Source organism: Haliotis rufescens, unplaced genomic scaffold, assembly GCF_023055435.1.
Source record: "Haliotis rufescens isolate VD_foot unplaced genomic scaffold, xgHalRufe1.0.p SCAF_20, whole genome shotgun sequence".
NCBI lineage: Eukaryota > Metazoa > Mollusca > Gastropoda > Lepetellida > Haliotidae > Haliotis > Haliotis rufescens.
Window position 1 is genome coordinate 9,762,724 of NW_025963891.1, and position 27,820 is coordinate 9,790,543.

Below are 27,820 nucleotides of genomic sequence, written 5' to 3' on the forward strand. Positions count from 1 at the left end.
AATGTTTTCTACCCATAGGTAATGAGTGGTATTTCCTGAGCTTGCTGTGTATCCATCATCTGAGTGTGATAATCCTATGAGTTAATCACAAGTGAGTGAGTTGGGTTTAACGCCGCTTTTAACAGTATTCCAGTTATATCACGGCATGCCAGCTTCATGTGGGAGAAAAGCCTGAAGTGATGCAGGTCTCAGACATTTACCACTTCGGTGAAACCCACGAGCACGGGTATGGTGCTGACAAAGCTAGAAACATAATCGGGGCGAACCGGGATTCGAACCCACAATCATAGGTTTCTGGCCTGCCCAAGGGACGCAACTCTGCACAGCGAGTCGCGGCGCCTTAGACGACTTGGCCACCATTAATCACAAGAGTATATACATGAGTATATGTTCAGAGGTGTCTCCAAAACAAAAGTAGACAAGGGCAAAAGTGAGCGTGGCTCACTAATACCCCTGACCCGCCTAGTGTGTCAGTAGTTTCAAATTAAATAATGGATAGGGTTAGGGTTTGAAAAATTCATAAAAAAATGGAAAATTAATAAAAACAATTTTTTTCTTTTGGCTGCACCCCTCCATATGACACAGGTTATATGTACTAAGTTTGAGATGAATCCATTGAATAGTTTAAGAGAAATCGTGCGGACAAGGTTTCAGACGGACGGACAGAACCTTGGTATAACAAAGTATGAATATTATTCTTGTGTAACTATGGTAACTGAACTACTGTATTAAGGGGTTTTGTTTTCTTCACATCTATCCTTGTGGGAAAACAACGTTAGAATAGGTTCCAAGCAACTTTTGATGGTCATAAGGGGCTCTGTAGCTTGGTTGATTGCGTGCCCAATAAACATGCTAATAAAATTAATCACTGGATTGTCTGGTCTAGACTGGATTTATTTCTTATACAGGCCGCCTTCATACAGCTGCAATATTGCCATTAAACAACAAACAAATCTTCGCAACCACATGTGGCTGATAGATACAATTCCTTTATTATTCCACAGGAGATATATATATATATCCTACCCTGTATAAATCTTTCTGATATCAAGCCCTGCACAGACAAGTCAAAATTAACTGTTTATAATCAACTGATAATGACCATGTTATTCTCACAACGAACTGAAAGTTACCTTCAGTGTTTTAGGTGAGCTAAAAACATTAGTAGACAACCAAGTTGTGCATATAGTAGACCCCTGAAGATCCGGGGTAGAATAGGTCTTCAGCAATCCATGCTTGTCGTAAGAGGCAACAAACGAGATCAGGTGGTCAGGCTCGCTGACTTGGTTGATGTGTATCGATGCTCATGATGCCAATCACTGGATTGTCTGGTCCAGACTCGATTATTTACAGGCCTTCATCATATAGCTGGAATATTGCCAAGTGCAGCATTAAACAAACAAACAAACAAAAACATATTCCATAATGTCATTTATTCAATTTCATGGGACACGTGTCTCAGGGGTGGCTGTTGTCTTCCGACAAGAGTTTGGCACATCCCTGCTCACAGAAACAAACACATCATCATAAATAAGTTAAAAACTCAGTCTTCGGGTAGCACTGTTTTGCTGTAAAGTGAAGACAAAGTTAATGTAACATCAAAGTAGGGACCATGTCAAATCTCTAATATTTACTGTGAATGCAAACATCCAACAGGGGACCATGTCAAAGCCCTAATATTTACAATGAATGCAAACATCAAACTAAACACCGTGTTAAAGCTCTTATATTTACCATGAAAGCAAACATCAAACTACGGACCGTGTTAAGCTCTAATATTTACCATGAAAGCAAACATCAATCTACGGACTGTGTCATATAAGTTGTAGCAGTATCATGAGGGATACATGTGGTTTATGCGTTTCACGGGGGACCTCATAAAGTTCCATGTACTCCGAGTGATGGTGCAACAACGAATTTATCTTACCAACATGTTTTAAAATGAGATTGTAAAAGAATTAAAACAAATTCAAAATTGATAGAAAACAGCTGTTTGAAAGAGCTGAGGTTAACTTGTGCTATTTCACATGACTTTCATTGATTGGAAAAAGCGTGCAGGTTTTTGCTTTGAAGCGTGCATAAGTGATTTATTCTTTCCGTCAGAAATCCACGTGCAGCCTGTCTTATTTGTGGTGGGGTATAAGGGATTTCTTCTTTCCCTCAGAAATCTACGTGCAGCCTGTCTTGTTTGTGGTGGGGTATAAGGGATTTATTCTCCTGCTGAGAAATTTATTTCCCTCCAAAGCGGGATACACAGTATTTTATCAAGATCACGTGGACGAATCAGATCTCATTCTGACATGGAGGTATGATAAAAGCTCTTATACTTATATAAATGTAAACATCATACTCATAGGATATCATCATTCACAAGCTCTGATGTTAATTCTACAGTAAACTTCCTAAAAGAAGCATCTATCTGTAAGTAAATCAAACTAAATGTTTTGACACAATCCCAACATCAAGTATTCATTAGCTAGACAACAGCAAATGGAACCTTGAAGTGTTCAAGGGTTAAATACAAATATCACAGAGTCTAGGTTTCAGCATGTAATATCAGATTCCATTGACACAAATCATGAGGACACAAGTACCTGTGATGTCATGATACAGACATTTTCACAACATGTAAAGCTCACTTATAAATAGGGATGGGTATTTGAGGTTTACCACAATATGTTACGATGCACAAGGGCATATTGTGATACCTGTCATGTTATATTGTATAATTCTAAATTTTGAATTCAGAAGCAATTTGAAACATCGGTGTATGTATTGAAGTTCATATATTGGACAAAACAAGATGCTGGTACAACATGATGTTTACTTATTCAATATGTACACACAGATGTATGCTCTGGGTATTTGGCAAGACGTAGTGTATAACATTGAATGCATGATAAAAAAGAAATATCACTATTTGAAATCACCGAGCATTAAAAATGATATTGTGATACATATGGAAAGAGTGAACGTCAATTTACCGATGTACAAGTAATACGATGCACCCTTACTCATTAGTGATCGTACTTTGATGACGACAATCATAACACTATTGGTCCAGCCATTACAGACACTGCATCAACAGCTGTGACACTATTGGCCCAGCCATTACAGACACTGCATCAACAGCTGTGACACTATTGGTCCAGCCATTACAGACACTGCATCAACAGCTGTGACACTATTGGCCCAGACATTACAGACACTGCATCAACAGCTGTGACACTATTGGCCCAGACATTACAGACACTGCATCAACAGCTGTAACACTATTGGCCCAGACATTACAGACACTGCATCAACAGCTGTGACACTATTGACCCAGACATTACAGACACTGCATCAACAGCTGTGACACTATTGGCCCAGACATTACAGACACTGCATCAACAGCTGTGACACTATTGGCCCAGACACTGCATCAACAGCTGTGATACTATTGGCCCAGCCATTACAGACACTGCATCAACAGCTGTGACACTATTGGCCCAGACATTACAGACACTGCATCAACAACTGTGACACTATTGGCCCAGACATTACAGACACTGCATCAACAGCTGTGACACTATTGACCAAGCCATTACAGACACTGCATCAACAGCTGTGACACTATTGGCCCAGACATTACAGACACTGCATCAACAGCTGTGACACTTAGGAGATAGTTCCAATAATCAGAAGGACTTATTTACTTTTGGTAAATGTTGTAAATACAAAATTCGAAATTCAGGGTGCATTTTGTGATCACAATCCACAATTTGTATTCACCTGATCATATCTAAAGCATCCAATGAAGTGTTTGGTATGCTTAAAACATTTGGTGTGCACACCAGTTTTGTTTACCACATCAGGGCAGAATCCATTAACACAAAATCAACTGTCACGCCATTTACATGCAAGCTCATTCAAATCAGAGCTAAGTTCTCGTTACCGCTAAACAAAGACCTGAGGACATCCCACAACAGGTCACATCAGAACGACCTTCCATACGACCATTCCGAGCATCGTTACCAGATCAACCGGAATGTGTTTTCGAATCATCCAACCTCAAAACCATTAACACAGGGTACCCCGAAAGGCTGTATGAATGATTCTGTCAAAATCATCGTCTATCTCTCACTTCAATGGGACAATCATTTGAAACAGGTGAGAATTTCCATAGCACATGGGAATTACTGCCATACAATCTCGACCATCTATTGGACATTGCAGCATTTTCTTACGTTCACATTTCAAATTTTGAATTAAGACCTTAGTCAAAATATTTTCCCAAGCTTAGTCTGGGATGGAAGTTGCCAGTTTGAAACTAGTCCCGTAAATCTTGAGAAAGCACTTTCTTATTTCTTTTTGTCATTCTATTGGTCAGTGAAAGATCGCAAAAGATCGTTCCGACATGAACTTCATGGGATGTCGTCAGATTTAGGTGAAGTGTTAGAGAGCACTCTGACTTGATTTTAATGAGATTGATTTACAAGAGATATGGCATTCATCTTTAAAGTCACAACACTATGAAATGTAGACACAAGTATGACTTCCTTGGACAGTCGTGTTTGGCTACCACATGCAGGTAAGAAAAAGGACCAATATTTCAAAACAAAATTACAATCAATTGAAACATAATGTTTTGTTATTCCAAGATAAAACTGTTTTGGAAAGACAACTAGTTCTCTATATTCTCGAAAAGTTCAGAAAACAGTATAACATTACAGGTCTCCCAAGCCATCAAACTTTCAGATCTGTAATTGTATATGTGCTAAGAAATCATTGTATAAAGGATCAGGAAGATGGCAAGATTTGACCAGTTTCATATCATGTTTCAAGCCAAGAGAAACTCTTTCAAGAATTATTCAAACCTTTTTCTCAAAATACCCACTTATTCAGAAACAACATTTGGGCAAAGTAAATAGCTTTTTAATTTAGATTTGTCCACAAATTCTGAAATGAGGGCAATGTTTGTCAAACAACAAAGTGTATACATGTATAATAATATGAAATTGTGGACCAGAATTTTCACAAGAATAATTATTCTAGCAACACTATCTGTCTAACTACTCTATGTCGTACTCAGGGTTAGAATGTCACACTAGGCCAATTCTTACAGGTTAGTACAAATTTCCCCATATTTTCACATTACAATGGCATTTTCTCTTTACCAAGGAAAGTAAAGCTTTGAGTTTAGTTCTGACCCTGCTACAGAAACAATAAGCACCAGGTTGTATTCAATAACAAGTCTATATAACATGATATAACAACATAAGACATCAGCTCCATGACATCACATCAACATACAGATAGCACAGTGCATCACACAGACAGATGCATGCACTCTGCCCCCAACCCTGGGGTTGCTGCTGTTGCCGCTGATGTTGATGGTTTACTGCTGAATGAGGTAGATGATCCCGATGGGTCGACTACCATCAGCTGACATAGCAGCATGTGTGGGCACTGAAACCGTACTCCAGTTTCCAGTACATCAGGTGCGAGGTGGAGATGGACCAACCCGACAGCTCTGTGAGGCTTGAAGGCATAGAGCAACCATTTCCATTCTCAGTCAGCCCCAGGAATGGGAAACGACTACCAACAATGGACGCCAAGGTAATGGACATGTCATATCAGCATGCTCAGCTACCTCCTGCTGATTAGGTTCAAGGATTGTCTGTCTTGACGGCCAACCGTGTGGAAATCTCCAGTGTCTGGCTAGGTATCTTCAGTTGACGCTGAAGGATGGGGAGTGGGTGCTACCGATGGCTGCCAGCAGGGGATGGTCACTGGTATCAAACCTGGAGACGACACAAGTTCAATATAGGATTGGTTGGTTGGTTTGTTGTTTATTGCCGCACTCAGTAATATTCCAGCTATAGGACGGCGGTCTGTAAATAATCGAGTCTGGACCAGACAATCCAGTGATTAATATCATGAGCATCGATCCACGCAATTGGGATCGATGACATGCATCAACCAAGTCAGCGACCCTGACCACTCGATCCCGTAAGTCGCTTTTTACGACAAGCATAGTCACCTTTTACGCCAAGCATGGGTTGCTGAAGACCTATTCTACCCCGGAATCTTCACGGGTTGTTAAATATAGGAAGTCATACAATGGGTTAGGGCACACATTTTTTATTCAATGAGTAACAGATTATTTGCTTAAGCTTGGTTTTGTTAAGGCAATATTGATATACAAATAGATTTGTGAACTTCAAAATGTTTTCATTGGCATAAGGTTGTTTGGTGGGGAAAACTAAATGCTTAATCTAGTTAAGGCGCAGGATGTTAATTTGTTTATGGTAGCATATATTTACTTCTGTCAGCTAGCCAGACTACTGCATTTGATTACATATACTACTCAAAAGAAGTTAAAGAACACCCAATATTTCCACATGACTTAAGTTAATTTGTCATGACATGACATGCCCTGAAAGGTTATCTATAGTCAAATAAGTGAGTGAGTGAGTTGGGTTTAACGCTGCTTTTAACAGTATTCCAGTTATAATGCGGCGTGTCAGCTTAATGTGGGAGGAAAGCCTGAAGTGATGCAGGTCTCAGATGTTTACCACTTTGGTGAAACCCACGAGCACGGGTATGTTGCTGACAAACCTAGAAACATAATTGGGGCGAACAGAGATTCGAACCCACAATCATAGGCTTCTGGCGTGCCCAAGGGACGTAACTCTGCACAGCGAATCGCGGCACCTCAGATGACTGGGCCACCCGTGCCCCCTATAGTCAAATGAAAAAATCAGATGTTCTTTAACTTCAGTTGAGTTGGATCTTTTTCACAAACTTAAACACATAGATATTGATAGACTGGTTCTTGTAGATTTTTACATTGCAGATTCAAAGATAGAGCAGCTTGGCAAATAAAAATAACGGAAAACTGTTTATTTGAATTGCTGGTTATGGCTACTGTCTGTTGTGCACCAATGCTGTGGGGCCCATTTCTGCCCCAGAAACATCAAAGGTATGAAAGAAACCCTTCTTCGTCTCAAACATCAACAATGTATCAGGATGAAGGATATGATAAGTATGCCTACCCCAGCATGTGTGCCAGCTCTTTCATGTTCTTGCGGGACGAACCCTTGACATACTCTGACAACATCTGGCTCTTGAAGTAGATTTCCTGCAGACGGTCCTCCACATGCATGAGACACTGAACAGAAGGGACACCTCATTAACTCAGCTACATAACACATCTAGTTAAACAATAGTGCTGATATAAATAGTCAATCATGCACACAAGTGAGTGTTAGTGGTTCACGCTGCTGTGATATGTATGTCTGTTGTTTAACGTCGCACTCTGCAATATTCAAGCTATATGACGGCGGTCTGTAAATAATCGAGTCTGGACCAGACAATCCAGTGATTGGCATCATGATGACATGCATCAACCAAGTCAGCGAGCCTGACCACCTGATCCCGTTAGGCACCTCTTACAACAAGCATTCACCTCTTACGGCACGCATGGGCGGCTGAAGACCTATTCTACCCCGGATCGACATGATGCTATGAACAGTATATCAGTCATATGTCAGCTCAACATGCTTATTGTGGGAGAAAAGCCAACAGCTATATAAGCAGATCAGGCCTAACCCAGTATGTTACTCTGTCAGTCCATAAATAACCAAGGTGAATCGGGGAAAGGAATGAGTGAGATTACTGAAAGCTTCTTTGAACTGTTCTTCTGTAATGTTTCTGTGTTTTCTAGATGAGAGCAGAAAACCCAAAGTGATGTCAACGCTCATGGTGCTGACAGACCAAGTGAGATCAAACTGCAGCCTTTTAGAGCACGAGGCCTTGAGTGGCCCCTGGCCTAGAACCCACAACCTGAGGATCCTTGAAACCAAGGGAGACAACTCTGCAGAGTTTATATTTTCACATACACCATCAATTGAGTAACTCAGTCAACAGTTTTCAAGTATCCTTACATAAGGACAGTGAAACCATCTCAAACAGGTTGTTTGATCAAACTAATGCAGCTAGAGGAATATTAGCTACAGTTTAGAAAGACGAAATATGACTTGGTATAGAAATAAATACTTAAAAAACTGTAAACACACTGCTAAAAAACTATAAAATTCTTAAAATTTCTATTATCCTACTTACAAATTCTGGACTCATTTTCAACTTCCAAAGGCTGAGCACCGATTCAATGAGGTTGCAGACGAGTTGGGAGGTCATCCAGGTCATTGTAGCAGATGGTGACTTCTCTAGCAGACGGCTACTAGCAACCTCAACCGTCCTGTGAAGGAGAGATACAACAGAGTACAGAGAAGGAGTCAACATTGTAAATTTTACATTAAACTGTACATTTAAATACTTATCCTATCTCACACCTTCCTTGGATCCTTATGGTTAGAAACGTGCTTCAACAATTTTTGATAGGTGAGGTAAGGTGAAATTGGGTTTAACGTCGCGTCCAAGTATATTGCACTTATATAGCGACATGCATGCACATGTGTGTGTGTGTGGCTGCCTGACTAGTCCGGACTCATGCCGAATCATAGTGCTATCCCACTGAGATATCATGCTGCAGTTTAACATGAATACCCCACTCAGACACAGTATACTAACTCCGAGCCGACCAGTCCTTGTTTTAGCCGCTTAATGGCGAGCGTCAGACAGGGTAACAACAAGTACCATCTTTCAAAGCCTTTTGGTATGACACGGCCAGGGATCGAACACAAGACCTTCCGCTCTCCGGGCGGACACTCTACCTCTAGACCACGGAGGCAGTAATTTATGATTGGACATTCTTCAATATCATTACCAAATTTGACAAAAACATCTTTAGGACATTTTGGATGAAAATCAGTCAATGTCCTTGAAAATGAACTGATCTCAAACCCTGGATTCGTATCTTCGTCAGGTCCTACAAAGAATACGAACTCGCCTGCCCATGACATTTTGTAGAAAATGTGGAGTTGTGGGCAAATGAAACCATGAGTCTCGTTTGTCTAACGCTGAACCATGCATGCATGGCAGAGTGAAGTCAGACACCAGTTCAAGTGTCACCCAGTTTCACCATCAGAGAATGAGAATGAGTCAGTCCGTCATTGTATTTGTAAAAATGAGGAAGGAAGTACATCACTCATGAAAGGTATCCCCGATCAAGGGCTATAGACCCAGGAAATAGGACTAGTGCTCAAAGTCACATGACTACTGAATCATCCAAATAACCCGCAAGACCTTCAACACACGAAGGAACCAATACATTGTTCACAACATCTTGAAACATGTTTTTTGAGTGTACATGGGATCTTCTTTCCAATCTACATTACTCACCAGTTGTCTGTGTCGGCCACAATACACACAGCCTCTGCAATGGGTTCGTCAAGCACAGAATTCTGAAATAGGAAGCATTTTTGATAACCCACTGCTCTTTGTGTGAGTGAACTGTGTTGATAATAATTGTGTGAGTTTAATGTGTCTGGAAAGCTCAATGTGACACAGGTCATGTACACTTATTACTCTGGGATAGGGTGCTGACAAGCCAATTAACCCGTGAAGATCCAGGGTAGAGTAGGTCTTCAGCAACCCATGTTTGCCGCAATGGCGACGAACAGGATTGGGTGGTCAGGCTCACTGACTTGGTTAATGCATGTCATTGTATCCCAAAGGCGTGGATCGATGCACATGATGCCAATCACTGGATTGTCTGGTCCAGACTCGATTATTTACTGACAGCTGTCATATATAGGGACTATTGCTGAGGGTTGCTTTAAACAACAAATAAACAAACAGACAAAGGATCATAATTATGGTTAACCTGTTAGAATTGTTAAAAGAGTTGTAAAAGACCAAACCGATTGGTTGGTCATACTCGGTGACTTATTTGATAGCATGTCATCATACCCCAAAAAGCGTGGACAGTTGCTCACAATAGCAGTCACTGGATTGTCGGTACAGATTCGATTATTTACACACTGCCATCACACAACTCGAACATTGCGGAGTGCAGTATCAAACAACAAACAAATCTTACAGAAAAACAAATCCTTAACCATGAATCTTACCTGTGATGCCAGCTGAAGGTCGTTGAGCATTTTCTGTCGGAAGTTCTGGTCGGAGGTGCCGTGAAGGACGAAGTCTGACATGTAGTGATCGGAGTAGCCAGCCAGGAGTGACCTTCCGAAGTTTCTGTCAAACGTCTTGATGCTCCACGGTGACACATCGGACGGCAAGCTGAATAGAGCAAATATTTCAATGACAGCAGCAGAAGAAGAAAGTTTCACAAATAAAGTGTATTTGAAAGCAGTTCTTCAAATTAATCCTTATTTTCTACAACTAATCCCTAGACCTACTCAGCATGGTGAACTGAACAGAACAAATAAATGACACAAATCACTGACAGCAACTGACACATCCATGCTTTTTCTCTTTCATATCTGCAGTCCATGAGAAATAATTATTATACTTTGAAGTTTTTCAAATGTCTCGCTATTTTCTTCCATTAAAGTGGGATATATTGATCCCGAGACATACTCAGGCATGGAGAGCTCCTTGCAGTGGCTGATGGGGTCAAAGGGCTCCACCTCGGTGCTGCTGGCGGAGGAGAGATGTCGTCGTCTGCCCAGCTCTGTCGGTGTCACTGATCTGAGGAAACAAGCATCAGCAATATTAAAATAGATGAAATGAGGTTTAACATTATTGAACTTCTGAACATGTGTGTGAATTTTATAAAATGACTCAATTTTTTCATATGACCACAGTTCATCTATCATGGCCAACAATAGTCATATGAAAAAAATCATATGTTCTTTAATTTCTTTTGAGTAGTATATATTCATATCCTGTGTGAACAGTCTAACAAACATGATTAACAAATAGAAAGATAAAGAATATCCTGGGGCCCAAGTTAACAAATTCTGCTTCTCCAACATGTACTAAATTATCACTTACAGTACTGTTATTTGTTAATTTTAATTACAGTAACACCCTTCATCCCCTTAATAAAATCAGTTTGGTATGTTTCTTTTTAACACCAGTCTGGACCAGACAATCCAGTGATTGATAGTTTGAGCAACGATCCATGCTGTTGGGTACTGGCTGCAATCAAGCAAGTCACCGATCCAACAGGTTGCCTCTTGCAACAAGCAGAGGTTGCTTTGGGCCAATTTTAACACGGAATCCCAAAAGGTGCAAACAAGTCAGAAAAGGAAGAGAATTTATGGATGTCAACTTCTTTATTATGAGGAACACAACGTTTCGGAGTACATGCTACGTTGTGTTCCACATAATAAAGAAGTTGACATCCATTAATTCTCTTCCTTATGTGTATCACTTCTAAATGCCTTTCAAAGACAAGGCAGAAAAGGCCAAATTTTCCAACATGACGTCAAAACCAACTCTGAAACAGACTAACCTGCATCTGCCTGGTAGAGTGGTTGGTCGGGTAGAAAGACCAACTTTGTCCATACTGTTCTGCCTCGACATAGACGTCCTCTGCTGCTTCTGCAGCTCCGGTACTACATCCTCCACCACCTTGACACCATCGGCCACTCGGGGTCCATCGGTCGGGCTGGCTAGAGGGTGGTTGACCACTCGCTCATGATCGGCCACATCATCAATAGTCTTTGCCTCTATCCCATCCACGAAATATTCCTCAAACATGCTATTGGAACCTTCCTTCTGATACAAATTTCTCACCTCACTGGTGGTCAGCTTGAGGTCGGACTCCGATCCTGAAGACTGCAATTGCTGGGACAGAACAGACACTACTTTCGCACTAGATCCTTTCGAATCGGACACCCCATCCTTCACAGTCCTGTCACTTATTCCACCATTTTGCAACACTGAAGCACTGTCTTTGCGAACATGATTCACATTTTCCACACGAAGACTTTCCATTACTTTGGCTGTGGATAACCTACATTCCCTTGAGTTCATATTTCCTTCTTTGTCCATTCTAAACACAAGATCCTGCCCGTCAATCACATCACCACTGTCAAACACTTTACCACCATCAATCACATCACCGTTGTCAAACACTTTACCACCATCATTCACATTATGACCGTCAATCACATTCCCGCCATCGATCACATTACCTCCATCTATCACATCACCACCGTCAATCACATTGGCAAGGGGTACGGAACTTCCAATTCCCCTCTCCTTCAGAACAGATCCCACATCATGAGATTTCTTACCACTGATATCAATCAACTCAATACATCCCCCGACCCTGTGATAGCTCTTATCCTGCACCTCAAGCAGCCACTCCTCGGTCCGACTCCGGACCCGCTTCAACCTGTCCACCTTGTCTCTATCACAGTTACACGCCCCTGACACATGCTTCTCGGTCAGCGCGGAACAGCTGTTGTTAGTACTGCCCCCCTCCTCCTCCCCCGGGACCAAGTCCAAGATGGTCTTCTCGCTCTCGGAGGGGGAGGTATCAAAGAACATGTCGTTGATGAAGTCGTCCAGCTGCCCCTGCTCCTTCCGCTCGTGGACGTCGCTGCAGCGGATGAAGTAGCTGAGGACGTACAGGAATTTCTTGACCAGGTCCTGCTTCCGGCCAACCACCACCGTCCTGGCCAGTTTGAGGGGGAAGCCAATAGCACCATACAGATCCCTGCAACCATACACAGTACTCTGTAGTCAGGCACAGGTCTCTCCCTAGCAACTTCAACATTTCACAGGCACATATATTTGTGATAATAAAAACATTACAAGTTCTCAAGAACAACCCACCACTAAATTATATTAATAACATCAATGGTTACTGTTCAACAATTATTGAGGGAACAAAACTCTAACATTCTTCAAATAATCATTATTTACATCCCTATGGCTATATGTGGCCAACAATTGTATCATAACTATCAATCCATCATGTTCAAACAGTGTTCAATAATCTGAATGCTAAAAAACAGGTTGACCACAAAACTAGTTACATTTATACATGACACTTCCCTACAGTCTTATGCCCCCATGGGTATTCTGGGTTCAAGGTTGGTCCCGAGGAACATATGCTGGTCAAAAGAGGTAACGAAATGAACATGGTTGATGGAGTGTCATTGAACCCCAACAGCATTTCTTATGAGCTTGATTATTTACAGGACGCCGACACATAGCCGGGAAATTACTGAGAGTGCCATTAAACAACTAATAAGCACAGTCTAATGTTAAGAACAAACATGACAAAATCAGGCAACTCTCACCCCAACTGAGCCCACAAAGGATTGTAAGGATGTGTCTTTGCCAAAGTGTCCAGCTGCAAATAGAATTAATCATTATTAGTAAAATCTATATATTTTCTACATTTCTAGTAAAATCCTAGATATTTTGTATTTTTGTATACTTATCCTGCATTACCCCTTAATGTATTTACTGCTTACTTTTGACAGAAAACAAAGCTGCGGGGGTCCAGCGGAGAAAGAAGTGCAGGACCCAGCAGATGAGACCACTTGACCAGGATGTGATGACGTCACATAAACACCACATTTCTGCTTGTAACATGTGTAATGCAGGATATGACTGCTTAATTATAACTTAACTCTAGAGGCAAATATCTTGCAGTTCAAACTGTTCTACCAATGAACAATGACACAATGGGCCCCAGTGCCCCAATGGTAACCTAAAAAGGGCATAGTGAGGTAGGTGTCAGGGTTGGTTGTGTCTTTACCCAGTAAGGGTGCACGGTATTACCGGTATACTGAGGTTCACTCTTTCCACGATACGTATCACAAAATCATTTATTAATGCTCGGTTTATTGGGTGATTTCAAAACGCGATTTTTATCAAGTGTTTATTTAAAAAACTTGCCAAATACACATAGCGTGCATCCGTGCATATTTAGTAAATGAGTATTCAGTATTTGGAAAAAAAGATTTTTCGAGTATTCCAGCAATATCACAGCGAGGGACACCAGAAATGGGCTTCACACATGATACCCAAGTCGGGAATCGAACCCAGGTCTTCGGCGTGACGAGCGAACGCTTCAACCACTAGGCTACCCGACCGCCCCTAGGCTTCTATGAACTTCATGGACTTGTGGTCATGTAAACATTTCAGCACCAGTGTTCCGATGGTTACTGGAATGTCAACAAGCTCCGAACATACTTACCCACTTGGCAGAGTGTTTATCCAGGTAAGTTTTGGAGGATGTTCCCCCTGCAGGTGTGACAGTTGGCACCCAGGCCAGGTGGTGGGTGAGGACGGCCGACACCAACGTACTCACAAAACTGCAGCACAGAACATACATGTTTGTCATCATCACAGAACACTGATGACATCACGATTTAACATGTAAACCTTCTAAACATTTCATATAAAGACACAAAATAACGAATCCACATAATTGGGCTACTTCATCATTTATCATCTAAATGGCAACATGTTTGTGCCATTCGCCAACTCATTTACTTGTACATTAAACTACGGTTATAACGAACATGCTTATAACGAACTGACCGATATAACGAACTTATTTTGTAGTCCTGTCTATGTGTTGTATATATGCTGCATATATGCTTATAACGAACAACGGTTATAACAAACTAAAATAAGTGGTCCCTTTGAGTTTGTGATAACCGTAGTTTACTGTATTGGGGTTATAAATCTATCGAGAGTTTAAAATGGTCAAACCATTAAAGTCAGAAACACAATAAATCTGATCAATCATACATCCAAAAGCCAAAGCATGACTATGAACGTTTTCCCAACAATAACTTAATGAATAAATGATTATAATCATGATAATATACAACCAACATAGAACAAATGTCCCTAATTATATTCTCAATTACAAGCATGAGCCCAATGATGCAAACGATACTATTTGTGCAGTACTTCGGGACCAAGAGTTGTCTCCCTTCCCTTGCATCAATCTAAACCATAAACTTACAAATTGGTCGACTTGTTGTCAAACTTGGCAGCCAATGACATGAATTCATTGATGAATTTTTCACAGAAGACATAGCGATGATTACTGAATGACATCATGTTCAACCACACGGGATCTGCCAGTCTGGGGGCCGTGTACAGGTCATGTACATCATCACGGAATCCTTCCAGTGCCTGAAAATGATACAATTTGATGAAACAACTTGAGTTTTCACTAGGGCTGTTACAATTCACTCGCGTATTCGGTGAATCAAACTGTATCCATTCATGAATTGAATTCGTTATTCGTGGCCACAAGAATCAAATATTTATGAATATACAAGCATGTGCATTTACATTAAAAAAATACCCATAAGAACATATTTTATGCATAGATTTCTTCAAAAGACAACACTCTTATACTATTTGATTTGACAGTATTGTGGTCACTGGTCATTGTCACATTTGAGCAGATACTAGTACCTGGATAAATGCGGTATATAAATGAATAATATATTTAATAATATATTAATAATTAACAAACCATGTCAAACAATTTATGTTGTTATTGCTTCACTGAACATAACAAATAATACATCAACTGCTGACTTGTTATTGTATTCGTGAATTAATATTCATATTCGTTACCCTATATTCATGATACTAATCGTATCCGCCCCATAGTGTATTCGTTGCAGCCCTTGTTTTCACAAACCCAAACACCAAGGAATTAACCTGCTTCAAACATGGCCACTAGTTTACTTGTAACTTGGTGGTCTTAACTGGTATCCATGATAATTAACCAAGCTTTGGTTTGTTTGTTGGTTGGTTGGTTGGTTGTTGAACGCCGCACTTAGCAATATTCCAGCTATATGACGGCGGTCTGTAAATAATAATCATCTAAGGACCTGACAATCCAGTGATTGACATCATGAGGATCGATCTACGCAATAAGGATATGATGACATGCATTAACCAAGTCAGCAAGCCTGACCACCCGATCCCGTTAGTCGCCTCTTATAACAAGCTTAGATTTTCACAGAACATGTCTTAAAGCAAAATCCACCTGAGCTTAAGATTTCCCATGGGAGCTGAAAAAAAACCGACCCAAATTTGGTCTCCAAGCCAAATATGTCTGAAGCCGGACCTATCCTTTTCACGGGTGCCTCTTCTCTACTAGGTCATGGCGAAATCTATATTTGAAGAGAATGTTAGTACAAATGCGAGGTGACCCGTGAAGATTCCGGGGTAGAATAGGTAGGTCTTCAGCAACCCATGCTTGCCGTAAAGGGTGACTATACTTGTCGTATAAGGCGACTAACGGGATCGGGTGGTCAGGCTCGCTGACTTGGTTGAATCATGTCATCGATCCCAATTGAGTGGATCGATGCTCATGATATTAATCACTGGATTGTCTGGTCCAGACTCGATTATTTACAGACCGCCGTCATATAGCTGTAATATTGCTGAGTGCAACGTTAAACAACAAACCAATCAACCAACAAAGGCTAGGTCACTTCAACTATTCCAAGAGAATTCTTGATTTAGATTTGGTCCCATGTGTCCTACACTGTTTGTAAAAGGTGATGTATTGATGGGTGATCATGCTTGATGGCATGGTTGACAGGTTGTCATCGTACTGTTACAGCAAGAACCAATACTCACAATTACAATCATTGGATTGTCTGGTCCTATTCAACTATTTATAGGCTGCCGTCATATAGAGTATTGCTGAGTGCAGGGATAAACAACAAGCAAAAGCATAAAAAACAATCAACCCTTTCCTACCTCCATCACCATTGGGATGAATCTCTGTCGATTGAAATAGCATCTCTCCACTAGTGCTGCCAACTTTTCCACATGACCCTCAAACAGAGTGATGTGGGAGAAGAAGAAGTTCTGGAACAACCTAAAATTCAAAATGGCAGTTTAAAACAAGGGACGTAACCCTGCATAATATATATCTTCGATGTGCGAACTCGGTCAACATATTAACTCTGTAATGATGTCAGCAAAATTTCATCCTCGAATCCAATTGAGTTTCTTTAGTTGGACAGACGGAAGGAGGGAAGCCAAATCTATATCACGCCCACATCGTCGTGGTCGGTAAAAAGGCATGCACTCATATAACTCAGAATTCTGTTCCAGATGCATCAGCAAATATATTTTTATCTTTTTGAATAAACATGGTAAAGTAATTTAACTTGTGCTGGGAGCTTCTTTAGAGTTGTTTTTTTTTGTTATCAAAAGATCAACATCTGCTAGTGGTGCCAAAGTCATGTACGAAAACATATGGCAATAAGTCATTTCAACACGCTGCCCTGTTGCTATGAAACAATCTGCCAAAGAAATCCGAGAAACAGAAAATCTGACAAACCTTAAGAAAAACACTCAAAACCAGTCTCCTCTAGTGAGCCCTTGACTAGATCAATCATGGTCAAAGCGCATTTGAGAACATGCCCTATACAAATTCTTAATTTCATTTAATTTTTCCCTTCATGCTAATACTCACTTATCCTCTTCATTTGGACCAAAGAGAATTCCAAGAGCAATCTTGCATTTCCTCTTTCTTGGGAGAGAATTCTGCAATTATAAGTTACAACATATACATTCCACAGATCCTTATTCATAGCTCTCTCGTCATTTTGGTCCTGGTACATTTTTTATGTGTAAAAACTCCATGCTTATGTCAACTCCTCCATGCAACATAAACCAAATTCCTGAATTTCACAGTGTGTGTAATTGTGTGTAATTGATTGACCTCAACTCTTTTTACAATATCAATATTTTTTATTTATTTCCACAAAAACAAACTGTTTGCAGTATTAAGTCTCCAACCTCTTGTTTCTGTAGCTGGTCCATGGCCGCAGTCTTCCTGCTTAAACTCTGCAGCGATGTTGTCTGCGTCCGCATCCACCGTCGATGTAGGCTGTTGTAGCTGCTGGTGCTGTTTCCACTCGGGGACGGCACCGGGGTGTGGAAACTTCCGCTTGATGTAACTGTACACAGACAACAGACGTTCATTACCTAGATACACAGACAGTCACAGCTAGGCTAGAGGCAACAACCAAATTGTCAACGGAATGCCTGGGCTAGAATAAAGCATATGGTTACCATGCCAGACAAATAGGTCTCACTGATGAGAATGAGTGAGAAGGTGCTGTCACAGTCACCAATATTCAAGCTACATCACAACAGCCCGTAAAGCAAGCAAAACTACAGTAAACTACCATCATATCAAGTGAGTGAGTGAGTGAGTGAGTGAGTTGGGTTTAACGCTGCTTTCAACAGTATTACAGTTATATCACGGCGTGTCAACTTTATGTGGGAGGAAAGCCCGAAGTGATGCAGGTCTCAAACGTTTACAACTTCAGTGAAACCCACGAGCACAGGTATGGTGCTGACAAACCTAGAAACATAATCAGGGGCGAACCGGGATTCAAACCCACAATCATAGGTTTCTGGCGTGCCCAAGGGACGCAACTCTGCACAGCGAATGGCGGCGCCTTAGACAACTGGGCCACCCTACCCCCACCATCATAACGAACCAAAAGGGGCTACTAATTTAAGTTAGTTAAAACCGCAGTTCGTTATAATCCTATATACAGCATATGGATGGGACCAAAATACATTTTGTTATATCCATCAGTTCAGTATAAGCATGTTCATTATAAACATAGTTTACTGTAATAGAACCTGGACCAGGCACACCAGTGATCGATAACATGAGCAACTTTTCATGCATTGGGTTCAATAACAGGGCAGATGAAGCTTATTCTGTCCGGACTCTTCACATGGATTATACAAATGTTTCTCTTCACTTACAAGAAGCAAGGCCACTGTCATCATCAACGGAATCGGTAAAGCTGTCATGTGGGGACGGAACTGCCATCGGCATACTCATAGCTGAAACAGTACGAACTGTATTGAAATAATTTCATATTGGCATTGTATGTATAAGTGATCAGGTGATAACGTGTACAAATCTATATCAACATACAAGTAAAGCAATAATCAGTTTAGCTTACAGTGACACCTCTTATAGCATACAATCTGGAATAACCAATCAATTAATTTCCACTGGTTTACACGATATTTCCAACAGTAGTTAAAAGGTATGGTTTCAGGGGTTTTAGGATTCAACTACGAGTGTTTTACTTCATTGTAAAACTACTGACCCACAACTTCATACTGGATCCCGAAAAATACCTGCACTGGGTATAACTCAGCATCTTGATTCAGTGATCTCTCACAACATCCATGTAACAATTGGCCCAAATCTACAGCCATGTCATCATGGTCGTCATCCCCATCTTGACTTACCTATGTTTGTTCCCGAGTTGGTCCTGCTTGAAATACCTCGTGGAAGTGAGAAGTCTCCCGTCTGGCTGTGAAAACTGCTGCACGAGTCGCTGTCCAGCTCACTGGAATAACAGAGTCCGGTTTTGATGTTTAGCACCGTTTTGAGCAGTTTGTTTATTTATTTGTTGTTTAACGCCGCACTAGGCACTATTCAAGCTATATAACGTCAGTCTGTTAATATTCAAGTCTGTCATAAGCATCAATCCACACACTTTGGATACGATGACATGCATCAACCAACTCAGCAAGCTTGACCACCCAATCTCGTTAGTCGCCTCTTACTGACAAACCAAGAAACACAATCAGGGCAAACTGGAATTCAAAACCATAATAGGTTACTTGCATACCAAAGGGAAGCAACTCTGCACAGCAAATAACAGCACCTAAGGCAACTCGGCCACCATGCCTCCTGATTCATGACATAATGTAACAGAAAACATGCATACGTTAAACAAGTTTACAAACTATTTTTATGAGTTACCATGTTCGTTTCAGAGAACTGTTGATAAACTCACCACGATTCTCGTTTTGGTTTTTCTGGATAAAACACTTTGCTCAGCATTATTTGTGGAGGAGACCTATAAAACAGAAATTTACACAATGAATCTAAACAAGCTGAAGATATGAATCATTATTAATGAAATATTTCATTTCCATAGTTTTTTTATTAACAATATTAAAGTTATCCTTTCACACTTTCAAACACATAATTCTACACGTTTTCAAATACATGCCACCTATATAAAAAGTGGTCTGAATTATGTTTTATCAAGTACGATGCAAATTTTTCATTTGCCCACTCCCATCCAGCCCACTTTTTCTCAAATTTCAGGATCTATCCTGGTTTAGAAACAGGATGGGAATATATATATGCATACAAACACAAATGAACAAACTTCACCATAAATTTTATGATAAGCAAGGTAATAAAAAATGAAACATAAACATGATAATTATACAGAAAATAACATCAGTGTTATTATTCTTTATTGCTGTACCTGATAAAATGCACTTTAAGTGTGGAGCCTTTGTAAGCCATTCCCACAGAGCCGAACATCATCTCCTCCAACACCTTGCTGTCACTGCCCAGCTTCGTAAACTAACACAGAAAACATCCTGTCAAAATGGGCACATGCACTGTCATCTTATCGAGGGCTTTCTACATTTTACAGGCTCAAATGGACATAAAAATATCCGATTAATACAGACTTTCACATTCATCTTTTGAAGATACCTGATGATTCAAATACGAATTCAGGACAGTTGGCAGCCATGTACACTGAAGTTTACAGCTCAACAACATTTTTAAGAAGTGACTTCAGACAATGGTTAAACGTGAAGATACCTGATATTTTGGATGACTTTTCTGTGCTGAATGGCTGCTGTCATCTCTCCCGCACAACCTTCTAGACGGCTGCACAAACAGAAAAACACATACAGCTTCGCAGAGTTTTCTGTACCAAATTCACTAAGCATTGCTAAGGATGTTATAATTGATTATTAAAAAGACATTTTAGTGGGAAGTCTTTCTGACATGTATTATGATACACATTGACGTAAAAAATACTTTCAACTTTAATTTCTCTGTCAAACCCATTCAATTGTGTCACCAGCCGTGCATCTGCAGGCAAACACATTTGTTAGGACACCCCGAAATAATACTTGCAACAAGTGTATACCAAGTAGGCTTTGCATATCATGGAAATCATTTGTGATATGCATAGATTCTCAGCTTTCTTAAAAAATGAAGCCTCGACTGCTTGAAATTGCCAGTCTGTAGCGCACCTAATACTGAAATATATCCAGTGGGCCGGGTTAGGAAGTGTGCTCACAATTCTGCAGGCTGAACGTTAATAGAGTTTTCATCACCATATTCACTGGGGATGCCATAATTGCTGATTAAAAAACCTTCCAAATTTATGCGATATCATCACGTCCCCAGAGATACCTGACCAATACAATCTTTGGTTGGTCCCATTATATTACTGACAGTTTCTAATCATGGTATAAGTTTCATAACCATCTCTGTTAGTTTTTGATATTTCGTAAACCGGAAATGATAAATACATTTTCAAGAATAAATGTATTACCTGGACAGGAGGATCATCTAGTTTTGTTATGGAATCTGAATCAAACATGGGTGTCCTTCCCTTGTCGTGGTCGACGTACACCACCAGACGGACCTTGCTACGATCAAGTTTCGGGGCATTCCCCCTGCAATCAGAACAAGAGTGATGAGAATTGTTGATTCTCTAGCATGTTTCAACACAGTGATACATTGATAGACAGGAGAATTGTTGATTCTCTAGCATGTTTCAACACAATGACACATTGATAGACAGGAGAATTGTTGATTCTCTAGCACGTTTCAACACAGTGACAGATTGATAGACAGGAGAATTGTTGATTCTCTAGCATGTTTCAACACAATGACACATTGATAGACAGGAGAATTGTTGATTCTCTAGCACGTTTCAACACAGTGACAGATTGATAGACAGGAGAATTGTTGATTCTCTAGCACGTTTCAACACAATGACACATTGACAGACAGGAGAATTGTTGATTCTCTAGCAAGTTTCAACACAGTGATACATTGATAGACAGGAGAATTGTTGATTCTCTAGCATGTTTCAACACAGTGATACACTGATAGACAGGAGAATTGTTGATTCTCTAGTACATTTCAACACAATGACACATTGACAGACAGGAGAATTGTTGATTCTCTAGCAAGTTTCAACACAGTGATACATTGATAGACAGGAGAATTGTTGATTCTCTAGCACGTTTCAACACAATGACACATTGACAGACAGGAGATTGCAGCGGCTTTGGCAGGAAACTTAACAGTTTCAACAGCCATGAAGCAATATGATGGTCAATGAGACCTAATACTCTAACGAACTGACTTCAAAATGTGTCATGGAGGTATAAACATAAAAAGTTGTGTGCATACTTTGCTTAAATCCATGAATAGAACCAGTGTCCACACTTTGAATAAATCCACTTTACACGGATTTAAACAAAAGTGTGCATACCAGTCTTATGTTTATATGTCCACAAAAACATTTTGAAGTCAATTCTTATCAATAAATATGTAAACAAAAATAACTTAAATATTACCTACCGTATTCGACGTAATAAGCGCCCCGCTCTAATAAGCGCCCACGGCGACATTTGTTAGAAATTGGTTTGTGAACAATCCCAATGAGCACCCTTTCCGATTGATCAATGTACACAACACTTATTTATTCGCGTATAATACGCTCTCGTGTGTTATATGCACCCTTAATCATGGGCATTTAATTCTGGAAAAATATATCTGTCGTACATAAACATTTCAGGCTGTCAGCATAAACCACGAAATGTATCTTTCAACTCTGTTTTTTTCCACCAAAATAACATTTTAATAAGAGCCCCCTATTTCTAATCTTGAGAGCGCCCTGGGCGCTTATTACGTCGAATACGGTATTTAATCATTAACACATAAAAAGTTGTGTCCTTCTATTATCAGTCAATCAGGAAACAGTAGTCCATTATTAGGCTTGATCTAATATTTTTGGATGACACATGAACACAAAGGAAATGGTTATTTCCAATTGGATATCCAATGAAATGCCATAGAACGCATAAAGACATTTCAAGAAGTCCAAAACTCAGACACTGACAGCCCCCAGGATACAATTAGACAAACATACTACTACTAGGGCCAGAGCCAAGTGGGAAGTGAAAGATTGACTATGTACATCATGATGGTCTGCGGGTATCATACAATAGGTCTGGGTCAACCGAGCATGTTGACAACACCAACCTATCATCATCCTGATCCTTGGAAACAAGACCAAATGATGCATGTAACTATTTTAGCAGGGTAGAAACTAACATATTTAGTCCACTAGTCCTTATAATGATAACATATAGCAAAACCCATAAAAATGGCAAATTTCAAGTCCTTATGATACCTTAACTATTGAGCAGTTTGGCAAGGACTACAGGACTAGTACCAATTTCTAATGCTGTTTTAGTCTCCGTTATGCTTTAATCATGTTAACTGAGAGATTTATCCAGGATTCTAAACTAAGGTAAGTGCCCCTGGCAGGAAAATGTAGGAAAAAAAATTGCTACATGGGGATTTTTTTCAAGTTTTTTTATGCTTGTATAAAAATCTCTATATATAAACATGAACTAGGAAATTAATTCCAATTTTTTCATTCGTCATTACATTTTAGCGTTAGAAACAAACAGTTTTAGTCCACTAGTCCTTATAATGATAACACATAGCAAGAGTCTTAAACAGGGCAAATGACCATCCGATCTTGTTAGTTGCCTTTTACGACAAGCATAGTCACCTTTTACGGCAAGCATGGGTTGCTGAAGACCTATTCTATCCCGGAATCTTCATGGGTCAGTTTGGCAAGGACTATAGGACTAGTGCCAGTTTCTAACGCTGATATTTGCTGCAGATTTGGGGCCGAATATCAGTCTGTCAGCATGCCTAGCCAAATCCTTGTACTGGGTACTAAGCTGATATGACAACCTAGCCTACTGCAGGCATAGTCACTCTAAAATAGATCATTTCCTAATAGGGCCACTTGTAAATAGGGTTGTATTTCAACAGTATATTATCAGTAATATTATTATGATATAAACATAATCAATACATATTTATCACAGGATTACCATCTAAAGTTTTGATAAATGGTAATCCTGTGATAACTATGTATTGATTATGTTAATATAACAATAAATATTACTGATAATATACAACTACAATTTACAAACATGACCAGTGACAACAGTTTTATTGGCCACGAAACATTGGCTTGCTCATCCAAAGCTATTACTCGTGCCTTGTTCTGTGGAAACTCAATGTACAGAGCTTTTTGCAGATGAGTTTCGCTAGTACTCACTCCATACAGTGGTGTCAATCACAAATAACTGTTTCATAAAATTAAAATGGTAATTTAAAAACAATTATGCCTGAAATTAGTGTCACTGTCGTAAAATATTAGCTTTACCCTTTGATAATATCTAGATGATTAACATAAATCTAAAGATGATTAGGCCTAACATAAATCTAAAGATGAAGATTGCAGTGCTGAGCATGCTAACAGTACCATAAAATGTACATAAATACTTAATAGTGCCAAGCCATGATGAGGATGACACTGATATTGACAGAAAAGGCTACACCCTGGTATCAATTTGATATTTGATAAATGTTGCATCACATAGATCCCTGTTAACCTAAAATGTTCCATTAACCATCTTAAGATAAGTTGTTGCTATTTGTTGTTTAACCCCACACTCAGCAATATTCCAGTTGTGACGTTGGTCTGTAATTAATCGAGTCTGGACCAGACAATCCAGTGATTGACATCATCATAATTTGGATCTTCATGGGTAATGTTAAGATAAGCACAAAATTTGCACATCAGGATAATGATATATATGTGATGAGTAACGACAGAAAAGTACAATGCATGTACTCACTTCCATTTGTGATGAGTAATGACAGAAAAATACAATACATGCTGATACTCACACTTCCATTTATCATACTGAAGGACACACTTGTTCCAAATGTTTAACATCAACACAAAACATTCACTTTCTGCATGTATGTAATAAGAAATCCACCACAAAAGATAACACCCATATAGGATGTTTGCGTAAATATTTTAACTTAAACGTAATTTAACAAAACTTTAAAATTATAATAAAGATAAATGTAAAATAATCCTTACCGAAACTTCCTGCTAAATGTCATATCATTAAGAAAATTATCCTTCAGAGCTGCAGTGGAAGCTAATATTTCTCCCAGATAATTCTTCATTTCTGATCTCATCTCGCATATACTACCGACTGTATGTAATGTCTCATCTAGACTTTGACAGCGTAGTATAAGGTCACATGCCGCGTGCCATCACGTGAAAGTTCTCTATACCTGCCGAAGGCGTGAAAGTGTTGTACAACCTGAGCTTATCCTGGCTCGAGCTCTCGCGAAGCCACGGTCACTGCACCCAAGTCAGTCATGTGCCTGTCATATGCTCCCAAACGGACAACTGAGTCACTTTCAAATTTCGTACACATTTTGAGTACTGGTATGAAGCAGAGACGTGTCATATTTAACATTACATTCTACAACGTAGTGAGGCTTTTTATCATCGCATGAAGTTTAATCAGTTGATATTTCAGTCAAATCGTAAATGGGACTTTTGAGTGTTTACAAACAGCATGTGACACAACAACTCGTGACTTCCCACGAGGTTGTTCGAGCGAGTTCGAGCACCTGTTACTACGCAAAGGGATGGTGATCGGGCGTCAGTATAATAGTAGGATTTCGGGTACTTACGATACATTTGACTCAGATCCTGACCATCTTGAACCGGAATTCCTACAGAATTTTCTGTGTTGAAATAATCGCTGTAAAAGAGCCATATTGACTCCATTTGGCTAACGTCACGCGCTTCTGAGCCGTAGTAACATGTAAACCGTTATCTGATTGGTTGGTTTGTGGGAATTCCCTTGTTATGATTGGATACAGGATACCTGACAATCTCACGAAGATGACACTTATTCCCGCCAGACAGAATGGGGGAATTCTTTGCTTTGTGTAGATTTGCAAGAAATTGTTTGGCTTTATTTAACAGAATGATGATAGCGCAAAATGCTTGTCCGTAATGCAGTGTCTAGACTGATGTCGTTCGTAAACTGGGTTTAAGTGAATAAATATTTATATGTAGAAAATACAATGGAGAAAATTCATACAGGGTGTGTAGTATACTAATTATATACATGCACGTACATATGTATGGACTTACAGACACCGATAAATATATGACTGTTTGCAAGATCAGAAACCATATACCGATATCGGTATATGGTCTCTGGCAAGATACACAGATTTTGTGTTCTTATTCGAGGACGTACGGCATTAAAGTGTGAACTGATTTGGGCAAGCTAGGGGGTTACGGTCAAAGTAGTATATATATATCCTACCATTTTGCCGTATGCAAACTTCTCAACATTTGGGGGGGGGGGGGGGGGGGGGGGGGATGGAGATGTTGTCATAAGAGTAGGATGGGCAGAATATCCTTATCAAATATTGTATAGTATATAACATCCCCAATGAAGAGCAACACAAGTTATGTCGGACCTAGAATGCACTGCATGCATGTATTGCATAATGCCTGTTACCTACATTCACTGTTCAATATGTGCAAATGATAGATATAGACAGGCGATTAAAGTCATTAATAACCGTTATTTGTTTGAATCATTGAGTATATATATAGGTGTATATATGTCCTGTACTATCAAACACTGATGATATTGCGTAGCATGAAGTATAAACGCTGTACATTGCTAGGGGTTTTATCGGACTGTGTCTCTATATAGATATGACCTTGTAAGTTTCTGCAGTTAGTTCCTTGTATGCGTGTGCAACTGAAATAGTTATCACGCTGTACAAAATGTCAGTATTGTAATGTAATATCGTCCGTTCGGGGCGAGTGAGTGAAACTTGACGCCGAGGTCAGAAACACGTACATTATACACTTATATCAAGACATTTTGTAAATTAAGCCTGCGCATTAACATACGTATAGTGGAAATCTCACAATTTAATCTACCTTCATTTGATTGAAGAATTAAGCATGCGTACAACACATACACGCACGCACGCACGCACGCACGCACGAACGCACGCACGTACACACACACATGTATGTCCGACTTCTGTTTAAAGGTGATCGGTCGTATAAGAGGTCAAGGTATCCTCTAATTTATTTACCTGTCACTTAATTAACTAGCGTCATTTGATCCAAAAGCAGTTAAACAATTGAACAACATATTTGCTTATTTTACCAATACGATAAACGAACACAATTATAGTTTTCAATCCCGTCTGAATAGACTTTTCAACCAATTGAGTATGCATATATTTAGTGCATGGTGTTATGACGTCACGTACTCACTGAATGCATGACCCGCCCTCGCTGTATACCGCGAGCTCCCTTCCTTGTTTTATGACTAGCCTCGCTATTTCACCAACAGATGTACCCGCATAGTGTTACAAAGGGTTTGTCACGTTTGACAGGGCTCTTTTGGCACATGGATGTAGCGTGAGTAGTGTGATTAGGTACCTTGCTCTGAGTCTGGGTTCGAATCCCGGACTCAACCTAAGAAAGTATACGTACTACAATTAATTTGTACTTTACTAAGAGACTGTAATCCCAATTTATATCATTTGTTACATTTGACCACTTTCTAAAAAAAACCCTTTGTATTCGTATTCATATAGCGTGAATTAACACACAAATGGTGTATTTTTCAAGGTGTGTGTGTGTGTGTGCGTGCGTGCGTGCGTGCGTGTGGCCCCTCTCAGGATGCGCCTATGTTTTTTGTGTGGAAAACAAATCAAGTCCATGAAGCAATAAGGCGGCACGCAAGTATACGTTATGTGTAGATATATAGCGTTGACATACTGTCCGACCTGACCCAACCGGGATATATACATGGATACTCACAACTCTGTGTATTTAGAGGTGAGCTGGACCTAAACATTTGTCCCTCATTGCGAAATGTATTCCAGGCCATGAAATTAACAGAGCACACGAAA

At 39.9% G+C, this 27,820-nt stretch overlaps 1 protein-coding gene across 3 annotated transcripts; it reads right to left on the bottom strand.

Moving 5' to 3' along the window:
- Positions 1–1,416: 1,416 nt before the first annotated feature.
- Positions 1,417–27,820, bottom strand: LOC124131108 (folliculin-interacting protein 1-like). Of its 3 annotated transcripts, none has more exons than XM_048400825.1 (20): positions 27,729–27,820; positions 21,285–21,408; positions 20,540–20,608; positions 20,193–20,293; positions 19,710–19,772; positions 19,156–19,256; positions 18,658–18,738; positions 17,671–17,831; positions 17,345–17,415; positions 16,621–16,741; positions 14,855–15,027; positions 14,075–14,192; positions 13,170–13,222; positions 11,369–12,580; positions 10,489–10,599; positions 10,020–10,188; positions 9,289–9,350; positions 8,110–8,245; positions 7,041–7,156; positions 1,417–5,786 (listed from the first exon to the last, which is right to left on the bottom strand). In XM_048400825.1, exons 2-20 carry the CDS (start codon positions 21,330–21,332, stop codon positions 5,714–5,716), a joined length of 3,039 nt encoding a protein of 1,012 aa, XP_048256782.1. In that variant the 5' UTR covers positions 21,333–21,408; positions 27,729–27,820; the 3' UTR covers positions 1,417–5,713. The 3 variants fall into 3 exon arrangements, with proteins under 3 accessions (XP_048256782.1, XP_046350167.2, XP_046350160.2); XM_046494211.2 differs by lacking the exon at positions 27,729–27,820 and adding an exon at positions 25,553–25,670; XM_046494204.2 differs by lacking the exon at positions 27,729–27,820 and adding an exon at positions 24,945–25,190.